Raw genomic sequence first — 25,879 nt, forward strand, 5'->3', positions numbered from 1 at the left:
GGCGTCTGTCAGTCCGCACCGTTTGAAAACAGTTCGTTGTGCCGCCGCGGCAGCCGGGTTCCCGCCCTGCCCGGTCTGACGCGATCGCGCCGCCGTGCCGCTTTGTGCTTCGCCAGCCACTGATGCTGAGTGTTCGGGACGACGGGCTCCGCGTTTGTGTTGTCTGAGGCGGCCGCGAGGCGCCAGAGTCGGCATGTCGCTGCCTCCGGAGAAAGCCTCGGAACTGAAGCAGCTCATCCACCAGCAGCTGAGTAAGGTGAGGAGCGCGAGCGGACCGGCCCCGAGCTCGGTTCTGGGCGCTCGGTGGGGACCCGAGCTAGGGCAGTGGACCCGGTCCGGGCGGGCAAGCATCTTCCGGGTGGGAGACGCGCAAGGAGTGCTGAGGGCTCTGCAGCCGGCGTGTGGACCGGCTGTGAAACGGAGGCGATCGCTGGTGGTTTTCTCAAATTCATGGAGAGGCGAGAAGTCAGGGTTACTTTAAGTCAGGAACCCCCAACTCTGCGATACGAAGCTGTGGGGGACATGGCACTCAAACGAGTGACAGCGAACAGGGCTTCGGGGAGAAAGAAGCGCGAGTTTCAGCCAGCGGCGCTCGGCGGCTGCCTGTAAGCTGAAGTAATAAAGCCTCTTTATGGTGCGTTCGTGCGCCAGGCTGTGTGCCGAGTCGCTAGCTTCTTTTGTCGAATCCTCTAGACAGTCTCGCTTTTCCATCGTACAGGCAAGGAAACAGAGTGGCAAATAAGTTTAGAGTTGCAAGTTGAATAAGCGGTCGCTTTCGGTTCTGCCTCCTTCCAGGTTTGTGTTCTTTTGCTTCTGAATCTCCACTCCTTTTCTAAAGATTTGTTTTCATTGAATTATTTGTGGGCAAGCAGCAATAAAGTTAGTTTATAATCGGTCCAGATTGCTTCTAATATCTTGCTCAAAAGTTTCACATCTTAAAAACTTGCTTCTGTTGGCATTTGCCGGTTGTTTTAAAAGCCTCAAACTCTAGAAGCGTATTTAACTGCTTTATAATGCTGTAAATTGTAATGTGTGTTCTCTCCACAGATGGATGTCCATGGCAGAATCAGGGAAATTCTTGCCGAGACTATACGAGAAGAATTGGCACCTGATCAACAACATTTATCAACGGAAGATCTGATCAAAGCTCTTAGACGTCGAGGAATCATTGATGATGTAATGAAAGAACTTAACTTTGTGCCTGTGAGTAGTTTTCAATATCTGCTTATAAGGGCCCATACTTGGGGCTCTTCTTTTGTAAAAGTACTGTAAGTTCATTCTGTCTAGTAATAGCCATTTTTCTAAGAGTTTTTTTGTTTTTGTTTTTCAAGCCAGGGTTTATCTGTGTAGCCCTGGCTGTCCTGGAACTCGATCTGTAGACCAGTCTGGCGTCTGCCTCCGTGAGCTGGATAAAGGGCATGCGCTACCGCTACCCTTCCAGTTAGTTTTTAAAAAAGACTTGTTTGTGTGGTTGTTTTTCCCACATGTGAGTCTGTACCACTTGCCTGCCTGGTGTCTACGGTGGTCTGAGAGGGCTTTACAGAAATGGAGTGAACCACCCTCAGGGTGTTGGAAATTGAACCCAGGTCCTCAGTGAGAGCAACCAGGGCTCTAAACCACTGAGTCAGCTCCTGTAATATTCTTTCTTTGAGTGTTTTGTTGTTGCTTTTTGTTTTCCCGGGCAGGATTTCTTTGTGTACCCCTAGCTATCCTGAAATTTACTATGTAGACCAGGCTAGCCTTGAACTCAGATTCTGATTGCTGGAATTAGAGGCGTGTGCTGTGACAGCCCAGCTCCTTTTGTAAGGTTTTAAGTGGGCCCCACCATGAATTGGCAGATAGTGCTGATGGGATGGGGGGTGTACACATCTTCCTTTCTCTGAAGTGGCAGAAACTCCTCCTGTTACTCTGTGGATCTGTCATTTATTCAGTTAGGTCTGTTTTTAAAACAAATACACTTAGAAAATTCCTTAAGAAAAGAACTGACTACATAAACCCCTCAAAACTCCGTACAAGTAGGTCAGTAGTGGGATGTATCCTGGTGCACTCAGTAAGTAGGCCTTATTTTGAAAATGAGGCAATAATGAGAAACTGTGGCCTCAATACAGGAATAATATCCTATTAAAAATAGGATGGACTCATACCCGAGAGAATTGGGTACATTAATACACTGTCATCTTTTGGGTTTTGAGGTTTGTTATAAAAACTGACCTATTAACAGCCTCTGCTTCATGAATGTTACTTTTTATATTTTTGTTTGTTTGTTTTTGTTTTGTTTTTCAAGACAAGATTTCTCTGTAATTCTGGCTGTCTTTGAACTTGCTCTGTAGACAGGCTGGCCTTGAACAGGGAGAGCTGGCTGCCTCTGCCTTCCAAGTCCTGGAATTAAAGGTATGTACCGCCATCAGGTGGCCGAATGCTACTTTTTAAAAAATCAATTCCTCGTGGAATGTTTTTGGATTATTTTTTTCTTTTTTGAGACATTGTCTCACTATATAACTCTGACTGTCCTAGAACCTACTAAGTAGACAAGGTTGGCCTTGAACTCAGGCATCCACTTACCTCTGTCTCCTAAGTGCTGGGAGAAATGGTGCATGCCTCTATTCTTGGAAGCCAAATGTTATATAGGGTTTAAAGGAAGTTTAGCCTTGTTTAAGGTAACGGTTTGTTTTTAAGGCCAGGCTTGGTGATGCACACCTTTATTAGCTCCATCACTCAGGAGGTAGACAGATCTCTGTCAGTTGGAGGCCAGTCTGATCTTCATAGAGACCCCGCAGGAAAGCCAGAGCTATAAAGAAAAAAAAAACCACTCGTAAAACTACAACAACAAAAACTCTTTAAAAGAAAATTGTGAATGGCAAGATTTAAATTAAGACAATCGAATTCCTTCATTTTAGACTTTTACCATTTAGATCTCTTTTATGCAGCTATTTTTTAAAATTTATTTATTATGTATACAGTGTTCTGCAGAAGAAAGCACCAGATCTCATTATAGATGGTTGAGAGCCAAATATGGTTGCTGAAAATTGAACTCAGGACTTCAGGACGGACAGCCAGTGCTCTTAACCTCTGACTCATCTCTCCAGCCCCTTATGCAGCTATTTTAATTTTAATTAGGCTAGGAAAAAAAGACTTTGATTTGTTTCCAGTCTGTATGGCTTTACTTTTGGAGGCAGTATGATCTAATCTCTTGTTCTTCTTTATGAAGGAGCCTGATCCTATAGTCTTTTGTTCTGCCACTGCCAACTTCTTAACTAGAATTCTTATTTTCTAATTTGTATTTTTCTTTGCTTTTCTAGGAGAGTGTTGATCAAGAACTTTCTTCTCCAAAGCAAACTGTTGCTTTTGATAAGCAATCAACATTAAAAAAAAGTATGTATATACATAAATATTTTTAACATAAACTTGGTTATGGTTGGTAATGGATATGCTGTAGTGTTTGGCATTTGATTTCAATTTTTTCTTTTCAAAATGAAGTAATTAGTTTACCTAAAACTTAACCATTTTGTATAAAGTATTTGATATACTATACAGTACTGTTGAACCAAAATAAGGAACATTGATTTCTTACGTCTTAATGATAGATTTTCTTTTTTGTTTTTTTGTTTTTTTGTTTTTTGGTTTTTCGAGACAGGGTCTCTCTGTAGCTTTGGTGCCCGTCCCGGAACTAGCTCTTGTAGACCAGGCTGGCCTCGAACTCCCAGAGATCCGCCTGCCTCTGCCTCCCGAGTGCTGGGATTAAAGGCGTGCGCCACCACCGCCCGGCTTAATGATAGATTTTATAAGAACTGGTAGTATACCAATTCCAGCATTTGGGAGGCAGAGGCAGGTGGATATCTGTGAGTTTGAGGCCAGGTGTATATAGTGGTTTCAGGACAGTCAGGGATACACAGAGAGACCCTATCACAAAAACAAAGAATGAAAACTATATGTGCTTGCTTTTTTAGTGGTGAAATAATTATTTGACAAATATAATTACTAAGTTGATAATGATCTCAGTTTGTGGAGGAGATTATATGCTTAATAAACAGCTAAAAAGCAAAGATACACCTGACCTTGGCTTTGATTCTCTCAGTCATATCGAAACTATAAACTCAGTAAAGAATATCATAGATTTTCTTTACCATAACACAAATGATTCTGCTACATAGTAAATTTGGCGATTTATTTATGTCAAAGTCTTTATTTCTGTCACGTTGTTTCTAATGTCTTGATCACGTTCATTCAGTTATTGGCAGTTTCCTCATATGTTGCTACACTTTGCAGCTAATCTTGATCCAACACGGAGGTATCTTTACCTTCAGGTTTTGGGTGGAAAAGCTTTCTTGGAACATCTGCAAGAACCGGAGCCTTTACCAGGACAAGTTTGTTCAACTTTTACTTTATGTTTACATTATCGGAACCAGCGCTTTCGTTCAAAACCTGTTCCATGTGCTTGTGAACCTGATTTCCATGATGGCTTTTTGCTTGAAGTTCACAGAGAAAGTTTAGGTAAGAAACTGTAATGATACCTAGCTACATTTGCTTTTTATTTCAGAACAACTGTAATGGCTTCTGCTATAGAGAGATTGTCAACCCGGCCTGATGGCTCAATTTTTAATCTCAGCTCTCAGCACAGGGGCAGTCAGATCAATGCGTTCCATAGCGAGACAGACCTTGCAGGTTGGGGGAGGAGAGAGATTATGATAGATAAGTATCTCTAGTTTTTGGTTTTGTTTTTCCCCTAGTGCTATTTTTTATTTAAATGAGCTCTTACCTGCTTTTTGCCTTATTTACTAATTTTTTCTTAATTTTCTTTTGTTGCTGTTATTTTTTTAATTGCTCGTGTCTGTCACGTACATAGTCTTTTGTACCTTCAAGTACTAGAGTTGCAAGTGTGTGTCACCACACTCAGTTTTGTAATTTAAAGTCTGAATCTGGTTGTGGTAGTTCATGTTTATAATCTCCTAACACTTGGAAGTTTTAAGCAGCAGGGTGAGCTCAGTCAGGAGAATTTCAAGTTGGAGGTCAGCCTGGGCAACAATAGTGAGGCCATGTCTCAAAAACACAAAACATAAAGTCAAAGTTGGACTGGAGAGATGGCTCAGAGGTTAAGAGCACTGACTGCTCTCAGAGGTCCTGAATTCAGTTCCCAGCAACCACATGGTGTAATGAGATCTGGTGCCCTCTTCTGGCCTGCAGGCAGAACACTGTATACATAGTAAACAAATAAATCTTTAAAAAAAAAAAGTCAAAGTTTATACAATGTATCAGTGTATTAGATATATTTTACTCATCAACCTAAAGCCATAAAGCAATTAAAATTGCAGAAGTCTGCCTAAATAATTTAGTGCCTTTTAAAGATGCCTCAAAGTTTTTGGTTTTTTGAGACAGGTTTTCTCTGTATGACAATTCTTGCTGTCTTGGAACTCACTTTGTGTGTAGACCAGGCTGGCCTTGAACTCACTGCTTATCTGCCTGCCTACTGACAAACTTAAGGCCTTGACCATAATAGTCAAGAACTCTATTGAGCTATAGCCCAGTCCTTTGTGATTTTCTTATTGCTTCCTATAAAATTTTTTGTTGTTGTTGTTTTCAGTATAGGATTTCTCTGTGTAGACCTGGCTATTGTAGAACTCACTCTGTAGGACATTAACATTTTGTAGGGAGGACAGCCTAGTGGCAAACATTTAATCCCAGCCCTTGGGAGGGAGAGGCAGGTGGATCTTTGAGTTGGAGGTCAGCCTGGTCTTTAGTACCAAGGACAACCAGGACTACACAGAGAAACTCTGTCTTGAAAAACCAAAAAAACCTAGAAAAGAGAGAAAAAATGCTAATGGGGGTGGTGGCTGGGAAGATGGTTTTAGCTGATACAAGCCTGGTGGTCTGAGTTTGGTTCCAAAACTCACCTGGTGGAAGGAGAGAACCACTCCTGCAAGTTGTCCTTGACTTCTATTTAAGTGCTGTGGCACACGCATACCCCACACACCTACGCGGTACACACACCAAAACTTTCTAAAATGTTAATGAACATCGGGTGGCGGTGGTCTGGTCCACACCTTTAATTCCAGAATTCAGAAGTCTGAGGCAGGTGGATCTCTGTGAGTTCCAGGCCAGCCTGGTCTACAGAGCTAGTTCCAGGACAGCTAGGACTGTTACACAGAGAAATCCTCTTTAGAAAAACCAAAATGAAAAAAAAAGAAAGAAAAGAAAATTGTTAATGGGCTCGGCAGTTGTGGCACATGTCTTTAATCCCAGCACTTGGGAGGTAGAGGTAGGGGCGTCAAACATCTGGCACTTATGTGAGTTCTGAGGATCTGAGCTCTGGTCCTCTTGATTGTGCTGTATATATTTGAACTATTCAGCTATCTCCTTGGACCCTGGATCTTCAACTGTAGTAATTTCTGGAGTTGAAGAATGAAGTAATTTGAGGATTAATGATGACATATGTGTTTATTTTAATACTTATTTTTATGTGTGTAGGTGTTGTGCCTGCATGTATGTATGTTTGTGCCCAATGTGCAGTGCCTACAGATGTTAGGAGAGGACATGAGATCCCCTGGAACGGCAGAGGGTTGTGAGCTACCATGTCCGTGCTGAGAATTGAACAAATATCCTCTGCAAGAACAAGTGCTGTTAGCTACTGAGCCATCTGCCCAGCCCCCTGGATTTTTAGGTTTCTCTTTTTGGTGTGTATGTGTTTTTTTGAGATGGATCTCACTGTGTAGCACTGACTGGTCTTGAACTCACAGATTCTCTCACCTCTACTTCCAGAGTGCTGGGAATGAAGGTGTATGCCACCTAACTTAGCTGATGGTCTTTCCTTTTGTAGTGCCATATGATATAATACATTCTTTTTTTTTTTTTTTTTAGTTTTTTTTTTAGTTTTTTGAGACAGGGTTTCTCTGTAGCTTTGGAGCCTGTCCTGGAACTAGCTCTGTAGACCAGGCTGGTCTCGAACTCACAGAGATCCGCCTGCCTCTGCCTCCCAAGTGCTGGGATTAAAGGCGTGCGCCACCACCGCCCGGCATAATACATTCTTTTGAAGAATAGACTTTTCATGGGTCAGAAAGCACTGTCAGTAACATAACTAAATAACTCATCCTATTCTCTTAGTCCTGTCAAACATCAGTCACAGAAATAGCATGGTATTTTCCCCCGATCCTGGCATACTTTCAGAGATATCACCAAATTATTTCATTGTATGTAAGATTATTTAGTATACTTTTCAGTAAAAGTGTGTGTGTGTGTGTGTGTGTGTGTGTGTGTGTACCTGAATGCTCTTAAGTGCACACATGTACACTTGGTGCTGAGTTTGGAATTCAAAGCCTTGGGCATGGTAGGTAATCACTACCACTTAGCTTAATCCTCAGCTTGTGAAATGATTCTGTGTTCCTAAGTAATATGTAATATAGTCTATTTTTTTCTTTGGTGTGTGTTGCTAGGTGATGGAACTAGAATGGCTGATTCAACAACAATGTTATCGATAAGTGATCCAATTCATATGGTGCTGATCAAAACAGACATATTTGGTGAGACCACTCTAGTGGCTTCCTATTTTCTGGAATGGAGATCAGTTTTGGGCTCAGAAAATGGAGTGACCAGTCTGACCGTGGAACTTATGGGTGTAGGTATGATGATTAGTTGCACTCTCACCTTTTTATAAATACTGATTGTCTGTAAATACATTTTATGTCATGTGAAGGGCTTTACAGGAGGGAGACCTTAAAACAGGCCTTCATGAGAATTTCAGTACTGAGTTTTCTTAGGAAATAATCAGGAAGAATAATGCCACCATAGTTCTTCAGAGTCAGTCTGGCTTATCCTAAGGAATTTTTTTCCCATTGGAAAATGAATAGAAATTTTGGAGGTTCAACATTTTTTTTGTTGCTGTTGAATAAATATGAGGTTTTAAAAAAAAAAACAAAACAGGAGCTGGGCAATGGTGGCGCACGCCTTTAATCCCAGCACTTGGGAGGCAGAGGCAGGCAGATTTCTGTGAGTTCGAGACCAGCCTGCCTCCAAAGCCACAGAGAAACCCTGTCTCGAAAAACCAAAAATAAATAAATAAATAAATAAATAAAATTTTTTAAAAAAGGATTTTTTTTAAACACATGAATATGTTTGCATAAGCTTCTTTTGTCTGTGCCCAAGAGTACAGTACATCACCCTCACTACAGTGGTTCTTGCGGGGAGGTTACAGGTTATTTTGTTTTTGTTTGTGGATGGGATCTCACAGTGTATCCTGGGTTGTCCTTGAGTTCCTATATAGAACAGTTGGCCTGCCTCATGCTACGATTATTGGCTATACCATCGTGCCACCTTCTTATCAATGGTTATTGATGAATGAATGAGTGGATGTTCCTCTAGTCCCTTACAGTGGAGAGGTAACATTTGAAAGGTGATAACTTGTTAATTGTCAGTAGCAATGAATAATACAAGGCAGAGGTTGTACATTATCTTATTATTTCCTTCTTTTGCTTACTACCTACTTTGTAATATATGTAAGCTCATAAAATGAATGAAACAAAGACCTACTAATGTGTTATCTATACCATATTGTGGAACTGTATTGGTGTTACAACTTATCCATACAAGTTGAACGTGGGGCTGGCATGATGGCTCAGTGAGTAAGATGCTGCACAGGTGGCAAGAAGTGAGTTTATACCCTAGCAGACACATAAAAGGCTGGGCATGGTGACAGGCATCTGTAACCCCAACCCTTGATGGCAGCAAAGACGTGCAGATCCTGGGAGCTCACTGCCCAGCCAGTCCAGCTAATTGGTGAGCTCCAGATTCAGTGAGAGACTTTGTCTCAAAATCTAAGGCTGAGAGCAATTTACTAGAAGGGACCCAGCTTCAGCCTCCGGTCTCTACACATGTGAGTAGGCAAAGCCATTTACATAATGTGTATGTACTCATATAAAGAAAAAAAAAGCTAAATTTGGTCAGTAAGGCCTTAGTAATTTGGAATTTAAGTCAGACTCAAAATATATCTGTATTTAAATAAGAAGACCTAAAGTTCTCTTTACACATGAAATTTGTTTTTATAAGTGATTTCCAGTTCTTTGTCTTCAAAAATAGATAGGCCTGGGCCTGGAGAGATGGCTCAGTGGTTGAGAGCACTGACTGTTTTTCTAGAGGACCCATATTCAATATACAGTACCCACATAGTGACTCACTACTAACTGTAGTTAACTGCAGTCCCTGGGGATCTGGCCTTCAAGGGCACTGCATTCATAAGGTGCACAGGGTGCACGGATAGATATTCATGCAAACACTCATAACTGTAAAATAAAAAATTCAAAATCAAACAACAAAAATAGGCCTAACATGGTAATCATAACAATGACCTGGAATTAAGTATATGCCAATTTGCTTAAAAAATACTAAATAGTCATGTATGTGTATGAATATATATAAAATCATGGGTTGAAAACATGTGATAAGAAAGGATAGATGGAATTACTGTATATAATAAAAAGTATGAATGCATTCTGATTTTAATTGAGACAGAATAGGTTCTTAACAATTGCTCTTTGGTTTTGTACGTAATGCAATGTCTAGTTAGAATTATATACTTAAAGATATAAATTTAAGAATTCCAAATTTATGAGGTCAGAAAAGTTCCTTGAAGTGCTTTTAGAAAGCTAAGAATGTGTTTAATGTTAAAGTACGTACTTTAGTAAAAAGTAAAAATCATTTTAAGAATTTTGATTCATTTTTAATATAACTATTAAGTGTAATGTTGAGTATTACCTCTCTACTTAGGTGATAAAACACCTTACTCCTAAAGTATTTTGGTATAGTCTTGAAAGTTCTATATTTTAAATAAAGTTTTTAAGTAGAATTTTAAATATTTATTTGTATTTATAGGCACAGAATCAAAAGTTTCTGTAGGAATTTTAAATATAAAACTTGAAATGTACCCACCACTCAACCAAACACTATCTCAAGAAGTAGTGAACACACAGGTAAGCCAGTTTTTCTTCTTTGTACATTTGCTTTAGTTGTAGGAAATATTTACTCTAAAAACTATTTCTTTTTTAGGAAAAAAAATATATATACATATACATATGTATATATGTATATGTATATATATATATATATATATATATATATATATATATATATATATATATTTAACATTCCTGTTTAGATTTGTACTAAAACTTTGCCGAAAGGAATGGGAAAAGAATTTTAAAGCTTAGACTGGTGAAGCAGTAGTAGTGTTTGCTAAGCATATACGAGGCCCTGGGCTGATCAAACTGTAGGCCTGCAAGTGTGATGGGGGAGAGACACAAAGTTGAAGGACATCAGAGGAGCATCGTGGGGTGGTATTTTAAAAAGTTGTATTGCATTTGCTTGTGTGTTCTGTGCATTGGGAGTGGGTGGGTAAGTGTGTGCTGTGCTATTGTATAACTTTCAGGTGTGGGTGCCGCCATTCCACCATGTGCGCCCCAGGTGTCAAGCTGAGGTTATTAGGCTATTTATTTATTTAGTATACAATATTCGGTCTGTGTGTATGCCTGCAGGCCAGAAGAGGGCACCAGACCCCATTACAGATGGTTGTGAGCCACCATGTGGTTGCTGGGAATTGAACTCAGGACCTTTGGAAGAGCAGGCAATGCTCTTAACCGCTGAGCCATCTCTCCAGCCCAGTTATTAGGCTTTTGTGGTAGATACCTTTGCCTCCTGAGCCTCCCTCATTTCATAGACATTTCCGGAGAGCTTCGTTTCTGTGTAATCCTCTGTAGAACGCTTGGAGACTTTCTCTCCTGCTGGAATCCAGCCTTGGCTCAAGTTCAGGTCCTGAAATGGGAAGGGGTGCAAGGAAAAATTTGATCACCAGATGGACTGCACACAAGTGGCCCTGAATACTTTGAGCTGTTTTTATTTATACTTTAACAGCTTGTTTCGCCAGGCTTACATAAACAGTTTTATTATTAGTTTCTATTTTTGACTAGTAAGAATTACATCGTAGTCATCATAAGAGCCCCCTTGTTCCCCTTTATGCTTCCCCAGACACATTTTCTCATCCCCTGCATAATCTCATTCTAGACTTAGAGTTCAGCTTTTTGCAAGCTTAACTTAATTTTGAGGTAGGCACATCCTGCTTTTGCAGCACTTATGCCAGCTGACAGCTTCCTTCAGTTACAGAGGTAAAAGGTTAGAGCCATGGGTATATTGCTCTAAGGAGAACAATATTTGAATCCGAGCAATTGTTTTCTTATCTGTGAGATATGACTTTATATTGTGCATGGTAACGCATGTCTTTAATCCCATCACTAAAGAAGCAGAGACAGGTGGATCTCTGAGTTCAAGTTCCAGGATAGCCAAGGCTACACAGAGAAATCCTATCTCAAAAAAAAAAAGAAAGAAAAAAAGAAAGGAAGGAAGGAAGGAAGGAAGGAAGGAAGGAAGGAAGGAAGAAAGAAAGAAAAGAAAGACGATATGCTTTTATGTAGTTACTTGACCTATAAGAGGGTCCTATTTCTCTAGTCTCTGTAAGAGGCAGACTTTGATAAGGCACTCCTTTCATATCCACCATACTATTCTTCTTCCACTGCTTTATACACACTCTCTCTCTCTCTCATTCCTGTGTATGGTTAATGTGAATATATTCATCATATATATATATATATATATATATATATATATATTTTTTTTTTTTTTTTTTTTTTTTTTTTTTTTTTTGGTTTTTCGAGACAGGGTTTCTCTGTGGTTTTGGAGCCTGTCCTGGAACTAGCTCTTGTAGACCAGGCTGGTCTCGAACTCACAGAGATCCGCCTGCCTCTGCCTCCCGAGTGCTGGGATTAAAGGCATGCGCCACCACCGCCCGGCTTCATCCTATATTTTGATTGTACTTTTTTCTCTATTGAGTCAGAAAAGTTCTCAGAGATAGGAATTGCAGTTAGTAATTCAATATAACGAATTTTGTTGGAGGGGCCGCTTATTTGTCCCTGGCTGCTCAGCCCTAAAATAATCACACAGAAACCATGTTATTTAAATCACTGCTTAGCCCATTAGCTCTAGCTTCTTATTGGTTAACTCTTACATATTAATTAACCCATCTCCATTAATCTGTGTATTGCCACATGGCAATGGCTTACCGGCAAAGTTTCAGCATGTCTAACTCTGGCTGCAGCTCCATGGCACCTTTCTGACCCCGCCTCATTTCTCCCAGTATTCACTTTAGTTTTCCCTGCCTAGCTCTGGTCTTTTGCCCTATCACAGGCCAAGATAGTTTCTTTATTCATTAACCAATAAAAGTAACACATAGACAGAAGGACCTCCCATACCAGAATTTTAGAAGCATTAACCCTCTGCTGAATCTTAGGGGAACATTTGAGAAAGAATGGAATTATCAGGGAAAATTACAGCTGTCCCATGTGTGACTGACAGAGTGAAACTGAAAACTGCCAAAAGAATCAACAACACAATGAAAGAGAAAAGAATCTGCAAGCCGTGTGAATCCAGCAGTGTCCTGAGCTGCCCCACAGTCCACTGGTCATTGCCCAGCTAGAGATGGCCTCCGTGGGCTTTGCTTTGTGCAGAGACCCATTGGACAGTCATTCATACATATGCTGATCAGAGGCAAGGCTGCACAGCCCCGATACTCTCCTAACTCCACTGTCAGGTCCCAATAGTTACTTCCTGGGTTTTGTAAGATGAACAGATTTCTCAGTCCCTTGAGTTGGATTTCTGTTTCGTTGGGTTTCGGTTGCAGCTGTGGCTCTCTGCTGTCTTGTGGAATAATTCTCCTTAACTTTAGTACTTTATACTCTCCAGTACTTTAGTCTTGGATGTTCTAGACTTTCTCCCTCTCCTTTTCCCTTCCTTTCTTCCACTCATCCCCTCTATACTGGGCATCAAACCCCGGGGCCTTGCAACATGCTAGGCAATAGAGTCTTGTTATTTTTTAGCCTTGTTATTTCTTTTTTTTTTTTTTTTTTCTGGTTTTTTGAGACAGGGTTTCTCTGTAGTTTTGGAGCCTGTCCTGGAACTAGCTCTTGTAGACCAGGCTGGTCTCGAACTCACAGAGATCCGCCTGCCTCTGCCTCCCAAGTGCTGGGATTAAAGGCGTGCGCCACCACTGCCCGGCCAAGCCTTGTTATTTCTTAATTTTATTGCTCTTTTACTTTAAGAAATGTAATTTACCTATTTGCTATCCTAGAGATTGAATTGAGGGCCCTATGCATGGTAGACAAGCCCTCTCCCACTGAATTATAGCCATAGCCCTTTAAATTTTTATTATCATGTATGTGTGTATATATTATTTATAAAGCTATATAATATGTAAACAAATTATTTTATTTTTTTAAGAATGGATTTCTCAGCCGGGCGGTGGTGGCGCACGCCTTTAATCCCAGTACTCGGGAGGCAGAGGCAGGTGGATCTCTGTGAGTTCGAGACCAGCCTGGTCTACAAGAGCTAGTTCCAGGACAGGCTCCAAAGCCACAGAGAAACCCTGTCTCGAAAAACAAAAACAAAAAAAAACAAAAAACAAAAAAAAAGAATGGATTTCTCTGTGTACCCCTGGCTGTCCTGGAATGCACTCTGTAGACCAGGCTGTTCTTGAACTCAGAGATCTATCCTCCTGCCTCTACCTCTGCCTCTCAAGTGCTGGGATTAAAGGTGCATGTCACCATCACATGGCTCAAATAATTACTTTAATTATAATTTATTTTGTTGGTTTTTTTTTGTTGTTGTTGTTGCTGTTTTGAAACAGGAGGGTCTGGGTTCAAAGTTTGTTGTTGTTTTTGAGCTGGGAATTGAACCGAGGGGTTTATGAATTGTAGATTTACAACATCTTACTTTTAGGAGTCTGGAGATAGTAAACAAAATGCCAGAGACAGAAAGTACTAAATGGAAAAATTACTGCAGGGTGATATGTGTTAGAATAGTTACTGGAGGCCAATTTAGGTCATGTGACTGTGCTAGAGTGATATCTGAACTGCAAGAAACATTAGTATTAGTAATTCCAAAGTTGGGCCTATATGTTCCAGATAGTGGGAACAACAGCCTTGAGCAAAGGCTTGTATGGATGGGAAAGAGAAAATGAGACCAGGCCAGAGTCAGAATACTCAGGCAAGTAATTTTCAGTATGGTAGAAGGTGATTGACCCGCTTTATTATTTAAAAATATGCGTTCTGTGCAGGAAGGGGCCACTTAGAGAGTATTGTATGGATTATTGAAGTGGTTATAAAATCTAGGAAATGTTGATTTGTTTGCAAGTAAGTCGATGATAGTTCAGTTTCATATATGGTAGCAGGAATGGAGAACAGTAGATTGTTTTAGTAATTTAGGAAATTTTATAAAAGTTTAATTTTTTTTTAATCAAGCTTGCCTTAGAACGTCAGAAAACTGCAGAGAAAGAACGATTATTTCTGGTGTATGCTAAGCAGTGGTGGAGAGAGTATTTGCAAATTCGACCTTCACACAATTCACGGCTGGTAAAGATTTTTGCACAGGTTTGTAAATTGTTAGAAAAGTTTCATGCTTGTGTTTGATGTAAATATCTAATTTGCATTTGAAAAATATTTATTTACATTCCCCAGATGAATGTTGATTTCTAAAATAGTTATCTTTTATTGGCTACGTCAATGGCATAATACATTTTTTTTACTTGAAATATACCTTGTTATGATACTTAATATTGATTAAAAATTTGGATACTTTATGGCTTATATCCAAATATAGCCCTAAGACAGAACAGGGACTCTAGACGTACATTGTGTTTCTTAGTTTTTACAAAACAAAGTGAAAAACAGTACTAAATGCCATCGAGATGGCTCGGTGAGTAAGCACTTGCTGTGCAAACTGGCAGTCTGAGTTCAATCCAGAATTCATATGAATATAAAGGTAAAAAGGAAGACCAGCTCCACTGAGTTGTTCTCTGACCTGTGCACATGGTCACACATTACATATACACAGTAGTAAAAATAATATTTTTTTTTTTTTTTTTTTTTTTTTGGTTTTTCGAGACAGGGTTTCTCTGTGGTTTTGGAGCCTGTCCTGGAACTAGTAAAAATAATATTTTAAAAACAATACTAAGTGCATTAATTGTGTATAACCAATATTTCCAAACCAATGACCAGGAATGTTTAACTGCACAATTTCGGCTGCAGATGCACCTTGGCTCACAGCGCAGGTTTACATTTATGAACATGTTGTTAGGTTAAAAGTGCCGTTAATACAGCTGAGCTGCCCTATTGTGCCTTAGCAACAATACACTAAGGGATATCAGTTGTTTACCTTTGCAGTCAGGTGGCACACTGGAGCAGTGGCTGCCCATTCAAGAAATATTACATGCTCCATTTTACTAGTCTAATTTAAAGTTTAGTTTCTACTTAGTATATACGTATAACTTCCGAGGAACAGATCAAATAGTTTATGTATGTTGTTTCTGTGCAGTGTTAGATTATTTTGACATAAGTGTTTCAGATGATAGCAGTCATGTACATTACATACCCTAATCATTGGAACAGACTACAGATAGCTTCATTTCTAGATAGGGAGCTTGGCAATAAGAGCCCTAAATTAGCATTGGCGTGAAGGAGAAAAATTGCTCCTAACTTTACATAGTATTGTCCTTGCTAAGGTATGGGATTGTATTGGGCAGCTGCTATGTAGAAGTACACCAGCGTTTCTAAAAATTGAGCAGTAGTGTTTCTTTTTTTTTTTTTTTTTTTTTGGTTTTTTGGTTTTTCGAGACAGGGTTTCTCTGTGGCTTTGAAGCCTGTCCTGGAACTAGCTCTGTAGACGAGGCTGGTCTCGAACTCACAGAGATCCGCCTGCCTCTGCCTCCCGAGTGCTGGGATTAAAGGCGTGCGCCACCATCGCCCAGCAGCAGTAGTGTTTCTATTGCCTGAGTTAGGTTTTATTCTGTCAGAGCATTTTATATCATTTCCAAAATTTAATCACAAATGGCTCCTTCACTTTCTTATATTAGTAATCACGATGTTAAGAAAAATGTAGGCTTTGTTAGTACCAATTCTAAAAATATGCATTAGTAGTTATTCAGCATAATTGTTAACATGCATCCCCTTCGGGGCATGGTAGCACACACCTTTACTCCCAACACTTGAGAGGCAGAAGCTGGGAGATGAGTTCAAGGCCAGCTAGGTCTTCACAGTTCCAGGCCAGCCAAGGCTGCACATGATGAGACCCTGTCTCAAAAATAAAATAAAATATAAAATCATAAAATGCATCCTGTGTTTAGAATATATTGTATTTTCCTAAAAATTTTTTTTTTTTTTGGTTTTTCGAGACAGGGTTTCACTGTGGTTTTGGAGCCTGACCTGGAACTAGCTCTTGTAGACCAGGCTGGTCTCGAACTCACAGAGATCCGCCTGCCTCTGCCTCCCAAGTGCTGGGATTAAAGGCGTGCGCCACCACCGCCCGGCCTAAAATGTTTTTCAAATTCTACTTTCAGTTGACTATCGTCAATCAGTCAAAAATATTTTAATATTTTGCCTGGGTATAAAGTTCTATGTGTTAATATGAAAGATTATTTCATCCTAGATTTAGAACTCTTTCCTTCCCTTAGTCTGCCTGCTGACCCTTTTTCAGAGCAGTTCTTGAGTAGCACAAGCTTTGGAGTCAGATAGTTTAGCCCTTAAAAACCCTGGCTTCAGGGCACACCTTTGATCCCAACACTCAGGTGGCAAAGGCAGGTGATCTCTGAGTTCGAGGCCAGCCCGGTCTACAGAGCGAGTTCCAGGATAGCTAGGGCTACACTCTTGTCTTACAAAACAAAACAAAATCCTGGGTCCATTGTATAATGGCTATAGTTTGTTTCATTTATGAAGTGAGTATAAAATAGACTTTATAAGAATTTAAAAGAAGTTAACTCTTAGTAGTCTAGTGCTAGATGCAAGTTATACACTCAATAAATGGTGCCCGGAATTATCTACAGTGTAATAGAAAGATGTGACTCTTGGGATGACTAACTTGTTGCAGATAATATTTTCCCCTTCTTCCTCCAGGATGAAAATGGAATAAATAGACCAGTCTGTTCCTATGTTAAACCACTTCGAGCTGGACGGCTTCTGGATACTCCGAGGCAAGCAGCACGATTTGTCAATGTTCTTGGTTATGAACGAGCCCCTGTTATTGGAGGAGGTGGCAAACAGGAGCAGTGGTGCACTCTGCTGGCTTTTCTCTGTAGGAACAAGGTATCATATACACATAACAAATAGCAATATCCATTATCATAAGTATTTTTGATTTATAGCATGCTTATAATTTACTTGAAAACATAAATATTACCAACTTGAACGAGTCAAATCTTACCACTATTATCTGTAACATTTACATATCAGCACTTAAAACCTACCATCTTTATTTTTGTATGAAATTCCATTATTTATTTATTTATTTTTGGTTTTTTGAGGCAGGGTTTCTCTGTAGCTTTGGAACCTGTCCTGGAACTAGCTCTTGTAGACCATGCTGGTCTCGAACTCACAGCAATCTGCCGGCCTCTGTTTCCTGAGTGCTTGGGTAAAAGTCATGTGCCACTGCCACCCGGTGGAATTTCATATTTAATAGAATGTTATTCCTTTAAGATAGAGTCTCAGACCTACTTGTCAGAAACAAAGTCATAGAGCTGAATGTGTTGCTCATGCCTGTGATTCTAGCACTTGGAAAGCTAGGGCAAAAGATGGTTTCAAGGCCAGTCTGGACAACAGAAAGCTCCAGGCCTGTCTGTGCTATATAGTGAGATCTTGTCTGAAACATGAAACAGCTGGATGTGATGGTGTGCAAAGGCAGAGGCAGGTGGTTCTCTATAACTATGGGGTTAGCCTAGTGTTCATAGCAACTTCCAGCTCAAGTCAAGGATGCATAGTGAGACTATCTCAAAAAAGAGCAAAAGTCTTAGCTGGGTAGTGGTGGTGCAGGCCTTTAATCCTAACAATCAGGAGGCAGAGGCAGGCAGATTTTTTTGAGTTCAAGGCCAGCCTGGTCTACAGAGTTCTAGAACAGCCAGGACTACACAGAGATACCCTGTCTCGAAAAAAACAAAAAAAATAAAGGAACAAAAACTATAAACAATAATTATGAGAGAAATTCTTGGATTTCATGGTATTCATTTTTCTTCACTGTGTATTGGTGTGGGTTTTTTTGCCTGCATGTTTTTCTGTGCGTGACACACATGTAGTACTTACAGAGGCCAGAAGAGGGCATCAAATCCCCTGGAAGTGACATTAGAGAACCGAAGTCCTCTGGATTAGCAGCCAGGGGCTCTTAACTGCTGAACCATCCTCTCTAGCTCCTGATAATAAATGATGATTTCTAATTTTCTAAACTCTAAAAATGTTACTAATATAGTGAGCAAGTAAGACTGCTTTTACCATTTACTGTCAGTGAAACCGGAACAGACAAGTTTCTTCCCCTGCTGCTGTTTTGTAGTCATTTTGTTGGTGGTCGTGTAAACAGAGTGTACAGTCACCAAGGACAGTTCATACAGCAGAGGAAACATTTCAGTAAGAGGTTGACCTGCCAGTTGGAAAGGTTCGTTTTTTGTTTTTCTTGGTTTCCTTTTTATTTTGTAATTTTTTGAGGCAAGGTTTCTCTATGTAGTCCTAACTGTCCTGGACTAACCTGGTTTTTCGAGACAGGGTTTCTCTGTGGTTTTGGAGCCTGTCCTGGAACTAGCTCTTGTAGACCAGGCTGGTCTCGAACTCACAGAGATCCGCCTGCCTCTGCCTCCCAAGTGCTGGGATTAAAGGCGTGTGCCACCACCGCCCGGCTTGTCAAGTGAATTTTATATACTAATGTTTACTCGGTTCATGTAGCTTCGTAACAAAAGAACTAAAAAAACGCTTAGATGGATTTTTCCATTCCATAAACATGAAAGGTTTGCTCCTGGCTTTGTAATTATTTGAGGTAGATTTAATGAGACTATACTTATTAAATCAGTGTCAAATCTGTTAAAATTCACATAATGACGTAAAAGGAGAAGGTATCAGGTGCATATCAGATAGCTCAAGATACCTTTTTTAGGTTCCTGAGGGACCCAGCAGTCATGAAAATCAAGTAATTAACAAAAGTTTGACTAAGTTATACTTCTTAGAGTTGGTAAATTTCCTTCCTGCTACCATGGTCCTTTGATTAACCCAAACTAATTCTTGTTGTAAAATGTGTTTTATGAAAGTTACCAAATAGAATTAAAATCCGACTTATAAAGCCAGATGGTGATGGCTCATACCAGCACTTAAGAGGCTGAGACAGGTGGATTGCTGTGAGTTCGAAGCCAGCTTAGTCTACACAGTGAATTTCAGGATAGCCAGGACTATGTAGAGAGACCCTGTCTTGAAAAGCAAAAAACAAAACAAACAAAAAAATCCAACTTACATATGAAAATTTGTTGTTGGCCCTAAATCCAGTAATGACAGTTGTTCTAATCAACTAAATATACAACAGCTAAGATCCAAAATGGGATTAGCTACCCCACTATCTTTAGCCTTCAACCATAGTTGTTTATAAGTAGAATTACTTGCCACAGCTTAAAACTCAAAGAACTTGACTGTACTTAAAAATAGATTGTATTGGAGAAGATGGTGACAAACTTCTTTAGTCCCAGTACTCAAGAGGTGGTTGCAGGGGGGTGGATTTCTGTGAGTTCAAGGCCAACCTGGTCTACAGAGCTAGTCCTAGGATAGCCAAGGCTACACAAAGAAACTCTGCCTCAAAAATGCTCCCCCCCCCCGAGAATAGGTTGCATCTTTAAAATAGATGGAAAACACATTATTTATTCAAGACAATGTTTATTACCAAGCTGTAGTTTCTAAAGCTTCTTCTTACATATTTAAACTTAGAAAATTTCTAGTACAATAGGAATAATGTACATTTAACATTTTTATTTAACTCTTTTTTTTTTTTAATATTTATTTATTATGCATACAATGTTCTGTCTGTGTGTATGCCTGCAGGCCAGAAGAGGGCACCAGACCTCATTACAGATGGTTGTGAGCCACCATGTGGTTGACTGGGAATTGAACTCAAGACCTTTGGAAGAGCAGGCAATGCTCTTAACCACTGAGCCATCTCTCCAGTCCCAACATTTTTATTTAAATAAGTAGTTGTTTTGTAAAGCAAGTTATCACCCCTTTTAGTTTTATTTCTGTTACTGTGCTAAAATACCCTGACAGAAAGCAAGTTGGAGGCCGGGTGGTGGTGGCGCATGCCTTTAATCCCAGCACTCGGGGGCAGGCAGATCTCTGTGAGTTCGAGACCAGCCTGGTCTACAAGAGCTAGTTCCAGGACAGGTTCCAAAATCACAGTGAAACCCTGTCTCGAAAAAAACAAAACAAAACAAAACAAAAAAAAAGCAAGTTAGGGAGAAAGGTTACAGTCTGTCATAGCAGGGAAGTCAAGGCAACGAGAACTTAAAGCTTATATCATATCCACAGTCCAGAGCAGAAGGAAATGAATGCTTGCATGGTTAGGATCAGCTACTGTTGCACAGTTCAGACTTCAGACTAAAGCCTGTTGTGCAAAATTGTTGCTTCCGCTTTTCTGGTGCCATTTTTTGGAGCTTTTCATGTGTCTTTGGGAGCTTATGCCAAAAGTAGAGCTGTCCTGTGCGTGACATCCAGATATTGCCTGCCCTCAGTGGCCAGGGCCATGGGAATCAGCTCCAGCGAGCAAGGTAGAGTAGACACCAAGGCTCTTTTTTTTTTCCAAGGCTCTTTATTTTGGTTTTTTCGAGACAGGGTTTCTCTGTGTAACCCTGACTGTCTTGGAGCTCAGAGATTGTATTTTATTGTATTACCACCATGTCATTAAAGATGCAAGTAATAATTTATTCCCAATTTATCATCTTTTATATTTATTCATTGTATATATTATTTTTCCATAATTTATAAGTAATATATAGATAAATTTTTGTCTTTTTTTAAATTTAATATTGTACAAAGAACACATTTTCCATGTGAATTCCATGGAATTTTTTGTTTGTTTTGTTTTGAGACAGGATTTCTCTGTGTAGCTCTAGCTGTAGTGCAACTCACGCTGTAGACCAGTCTGACTGTGAGCTCAGAGATCTGCCTGCCTCTGCCTCCGGAGTGCTAGGACTAAATGCATGAGTCCTCACGCCTTGCTTGCTTTGAAATTTTTGGTATTATAAATAGACTTTTGCATTAAATGCCTTTTAAATGTTATTTTTGAGTTTTGTTTTTATGACAAAAATCTTAGTAAAAGACACATACTGGGTCTAAAGGTTTCTATTAAACAGTGTGATACAGGTATAGCTCAATAGGAGAGCAGCCCTGGGTTCAGTCTACAACACTGCAAAAAAAAGTTGTGGGATGGGGAAGGAAATTATAACTATAGGACCAGAATATAAATTTTAAGGGAAAATGTATAATTCTTAATTTTCACATTCGGTCATTATTTTTTCATGTTACCTATAATCTTTTTATACTTAAAATATCTGTATATACAAATATAACATATGCCTATACGGTGGTCTAAAATGAACTTCTGATCCACCTCCTGCGTGCTGGGATTATAGACATACACCATCATGGCCCGCTTATGGTGTGCTAGAGACCGAACCCAGGCTTTGTGCATGTGAGGCGCTCACTCTACCAACTCAGTTTTATAATATATTTAAGTTGTAAAAGTAGTATACTAAGGGATGGACATGGTGACACATGCCTGTGAGTGACCCAAACATCTGGCAGAGACAAGAGATCACTGCAAATTAAAGGCCATCTTTTGCCATGTAGTGAGAACCTATGTGAAAACAAAACCAAGGACAGTAACATAGCAGAGAAAATATTAACAATAGGTGGGAAATTATCTTTAATTTACCCTAATAATAAACATTTTATCGTTACTTGTTCTTCTAAGCATTTTCCCAGCTTAAAATCATATACATATACTGTTAGAGTTCATTTGCTTAATTTGAGCATTTTTTGTTTATTTACCTTTCCTTCTGAAATATTTTTCAGCTTGCTTATTCATGCCATTTATATATCTTTTAAATGTTCTTTGTAATTTAGAATCTTTTCACATTAGCATATTTTCTCCTTGCTTCAGATTAACATTGGACTAATAGTTAAACTTGAAACTTTTTATTGTTGTTTTTGGTTATTTAATGCAGCTGTGGATACATACTAATCTTACTTGACTTTACCTTCTAGGGTGATTGTGAAGACCACGCCAACCTGCTGTGCAGCCTTCTTCTTGGATATGGACTGGAGGCTTTTGTCTGTGTGGGGACCAAGGCTAAGGGGGCACCTCACGCATGGGTTATGACTTGTGGGACTGATGGGACCATCACGTTTTGGGAGAGTTTAACAGGGCACAGGTTAGTCAACTAAGTTTACAGCGATAGTCAAATGCACGTCTAGGACCAGTGAGTTGAGTCCAAACGGTCGTCCTCTGGCTCCACTTGTGTTGCCAACGCATGTGTGTATTCACACATCGACATCATACATGATAATAGTGAAGCTCTTAAACATTAAAGGAAACACAGGTGTAACTGGGCTGGGGATCAAACCCGAGGCCTTGCATTTATTTGTTTATTGATTCAAAGTGTTGGGGGTCAGAAGACAATGTGCAGAACTGATTTCTTCTACCATGGGGGTCCTGAAGCTCAAACTCAGGACAAGAGGCTTGGCAGCAAGCATCTATCCACTGAGCCATCTTGAAATTATATAAGTCTTGTTTGTTTGGCTGGTACTCTAAATTTACAGACTTTTTTACTTAATGTAACTAAGTAAATGACCTTTAAGGAAATATTATGTACTTCTAGAATATTCTTTATTATCATGATATTAGGAAATATATATTGGATAGTCACACCTAATAATATATAGTTAAATTATTTTAATTATGATGTTCTCTAGGATAAACTTCCTTGATCTTCATCATAGACATAGGACTTTTTCTTCTTTTTTTTTTTTTCTTTTTTTTTCATCTGTTTGTTTGTTTATTTTGAGACAGGGTTTCTCTGTGTAGCCTTGGTTATTGTGGAACTCACTCTGTAGACCAGACTGGCCTCGAACTCAGGGATTCATAACGTTGGTTTTTCTAAAGGTGTTACCATGCAGATAAGGTGGAGTAACTGGGCTGGGGAAATAAGTCAGTGGAGTGCTTGCTATGCAGGCATGAGTTCAGACCTTCAGAACTCACATAAAACCCGAGTGTGAACATGTGCTGTAATCCCCAGATGTTGGGTGGGGAGCCATGCAGAGACCATCTAGTCAACCCAGAGCTGAGCTCTGGGTTCAAGGAAAGACCCCATCTTTAAAAACAAGGGAAAAAAGTAGATAGCTATAGAGACACCTGTGCAATATCAGCCTCTGGCCTCTTCATGTGCAAGTATGAGCAAGTGAATAAACACTCCAAGTCATCAGATTGTGACGAAGCAGAGAGCAAAAGCATAGGCCAAACTTGAGTCTTGGCAAGTAATTACAGCGTACTTTTGTGTGTGTGTGTGTGTGTGTGTGTGTGTGTCTTAGTATGATAATTGCCTTTGTAGTTCTTAAATTCTCATCGTATAAAATTATGATGTCTTTTAGGTACATCCACAAGCCTGCTAATCCTGATGGACCTCCACTTGCTGAACAGCCTAAACCATTGTACCCCTATCGAACAATTGGTTGTGTTTTCAATCATCAGATGTTCCTGGGGAACTGTCAACCCTCGGATGCAGTAGAGACCTGCATATTTGATTTGAATGATGAGTCCAAGTGGAAACCCATGAGTGAAGAAGCAATTAAGTCTGTGTGTGCTCCAGGGGCTACCACGTCTCTCCCTCCCTTCCCACCTCTGTGCGCATCCACGATTGACGCCTCAGTCACAAGCAATGAAATCGAAATGCAGCTGAGACTTCTAGTGTCAGAACACAGAAAGGTGACCAACAAAATTAGTTGTAGCTTCATACTTTTGTTTTTAATTTTTTTCTAATTTTTTTTGGGGGTGGGGGTTCAAGACAGGGTTTCTCTGTATAGCATTGTCTGTCTTTGAACTTGATCTGTAGACCAGGCTGGCCTCTGCCTCCTGGATGCTGGGATTAAAGGTGTGTGCCCCATGCCTGGCTAGAATTATTGTTTTATGTATATGAGTATTTTGCTTGTAGGTATGTATGTGTGGCACTTGCATGTCTGGTGCCCAGTCCAAAGCAACTTTCTAGATCCCGTGGGACTGGACTTATGGACAATTACAGCCTGCCATGTGGTTACTGGGAATTGGACTTGGTCTTCTGCAGGAGTAACAAGTCCTCTTAGCCACTGAGCCGTCTATCCCAACTTTTTTCCTTAAGTGTGTTCAATACCAGTAGTCACTCATTATTCTAGTCCTGTTTTTATGAAAATTATTGTGGTGGAAATTATGGGACATAGTTGTGAGACTTAAAAATTGCCAAATGGAAAGATAGGGTAGTAGCTAAGAACATTTCTTGCTGTTGCAGAGGACCCAGGTTCAGATCCTAGAACCCATGTCCAGGGCTCACAGTCTATCACTCCATTTCTCGGGAATCCGACAGATCTACCAAACCTTCAAAGTTATTACTTCCTCCTAGATTGAAGAATTAGAGATTTGTTCACATTCTTCAGTCAGACTGTAGTTGAATATCACTGTTTGGATTTCCTCTTTGTGAAATGGTTTCTTCAGTTAACCAATACATTTTTAAAAGTTTTGTTAATTTCCTTTTGTCCCCACCCCTAGGCTTTTTTCTTTTTAAGGTTTATATATTTTATGTGACAGTTTTTGTCTGAATGTTTGTAAGTATGTACACCAGAGGTGTGCGCAGTGATCAAAAGAAGACATCGGATTCCCATCAGAGTTAACAGGGGGCTGTAAACTGCCACGTGAATGCTAGGAATTGAAACTCGGTCTTCCAGAAGAACCACAAATACTTATAACTACTGAGTGACCTCTCCAGCCCTGTTCTTGTTTACTGTCTTCCACGTGGGTTGACATAAAATTATATCCTCATTTTAGCTTTAATTTGTATTCCTTTAATAATAGAATCAGATGTCTTGTTTATTAGTCATGTAGATATCCTTTAAAAGGGTGTTAAAGACAAGATGGCACTGATTAAAAGGATAAAATTAGCATGTTTATGTTTTTTAAAATTAATTAATTTATTTATTTTGAGAGAGAATGTCACTTTCTTGCTGTGACTGGCCTGGAACTCATCCTGTAGACCAAACCCAGACAGCCCACCTCTTCCTCCCAGTGCACCACCACTAGTGAGATTAACATATTTTAAGAATTTACCTTAAGCTAGGTGTTGTAGTCCAATGGTAGAGTGTTTGTTAGCATGTACAAAGTCCCCAGGATTGCACGCACACACATGTGCATACACATACACTGCCCAAACTTGACACTTTGACATTTATCAAAAGAAACTGTTAGGACACCAAAGCCTTAGAGTAGTAAGTTGTTTATGACTCACAGTCAACAAGGGGCTGAAGTCTAAAATTTCTAGAAAAGATGTATTTCTAGTGTACCTTCAATGTTTTTAGAATCCTGTTCTTGGAGAAACTTTCCTTATTTTCCGAAAGCTGTCAAAGGCAAACTGGTTCATTATATTCCTGGACTCCCAATCACAGATAGCTTTGGCCTACCGTACTCCTTGCTCATCAGCTCATAAAGCATTCAGTGTTTCCAGCATGGAGCTGACGGGGAGACTATTTCAACAGGGCTCGGATGAAAGTCCCTCCTTGTTTTCTCCTTCTCTCATGTTGCCTGGTAACTGAACAGATGAGGACAATATTTTTTTGTACTATAAGCTTGTTTTCAGCACAGTCCTGTGGTTTCACCATGGTGTTCTGGTATTACGTATGAGAATTGACTTAGCTAATCAGCTCCTGTTAGTAATCAGGGAAGTATAAATTAAGGTCAGAATGAGGGTATCATTTCCCATTGACTTGTAGCT

The 25,879-nt window shown here is 39.8% G+C and overlaps 1 protein-coding gene across 3 annotated transcripts in view; it reads left to right on the plus strand.

Moving 5' to 3' along the window:
* The first annotated feature begins 33 nt into the window (after positions 1 to 33).
* Positions 34 to 25,879, plus strand: part of Cep76 (centrosomal protein 76) — a 29,901-nt gene continuing 4,055 nt past the window's right edge. For 2 of the 3 annotated variants that reach the window (XM_057788758.1, XM_057788760.1), the window contains exons 1-10: positions 34 to 256; positions 1,048 to 1,203; positions 3,300 to 3,372; positions 4,267 to 4,491; positions 7,425 to 7,610; positions 9,856 to 9,953; positions 14,325 to 14,453; positions 16,971 to 17,159; positions 22,134 to 22,300; positions 23,517 to 23,850. In XM_057788758.1, coding sequence (XP_057644741.1) covers positions 194 to 256; positions 1,048 to 1,203; positions 3,300 to 3,372; positions 4,267 to 4,491; positions 7,425 to 7,610; positions 9,856 to 9,953; positions 14,325 to 14,453; positions 16,971 to 17,159; positions 22,134 to 22,300; positions 23,517 to 23,850 — 1,620 coding nt within the window. In that variant the 5' untranslated portion in view covers positions 34 to 193. The remainder of the gene's footprint in view (positions 257 to 1,047; positions 1,204 to 3,299; positions 3,373 to 4,266; positions 4,492 to 7,424; positions 7,611 to 9,855; positions 9,954 to 14,324; positions 14,454 to 16,970; positions 17,160 to 22,133; positions 22,301 to 23,516; positions 23,851 to 25,879) is intronic. The other variant, XM_057788759.1, reaches the window with a different exon arrangement.

This window comes from Chionomys nivalis, chromosome 14, assembly GCF_950005125.1.
Source record: "Chionomys nivalis chromosome 14, mChiNiv1.1, whole genome shotgun sequence".
In the NCBI taxonomy this organism is placed as follows: Eukaryota; Metazoa; Chordata; class Mammalia; order Rodentia; family Cricetidae; genus Chionomys; species Chionomys nivalis.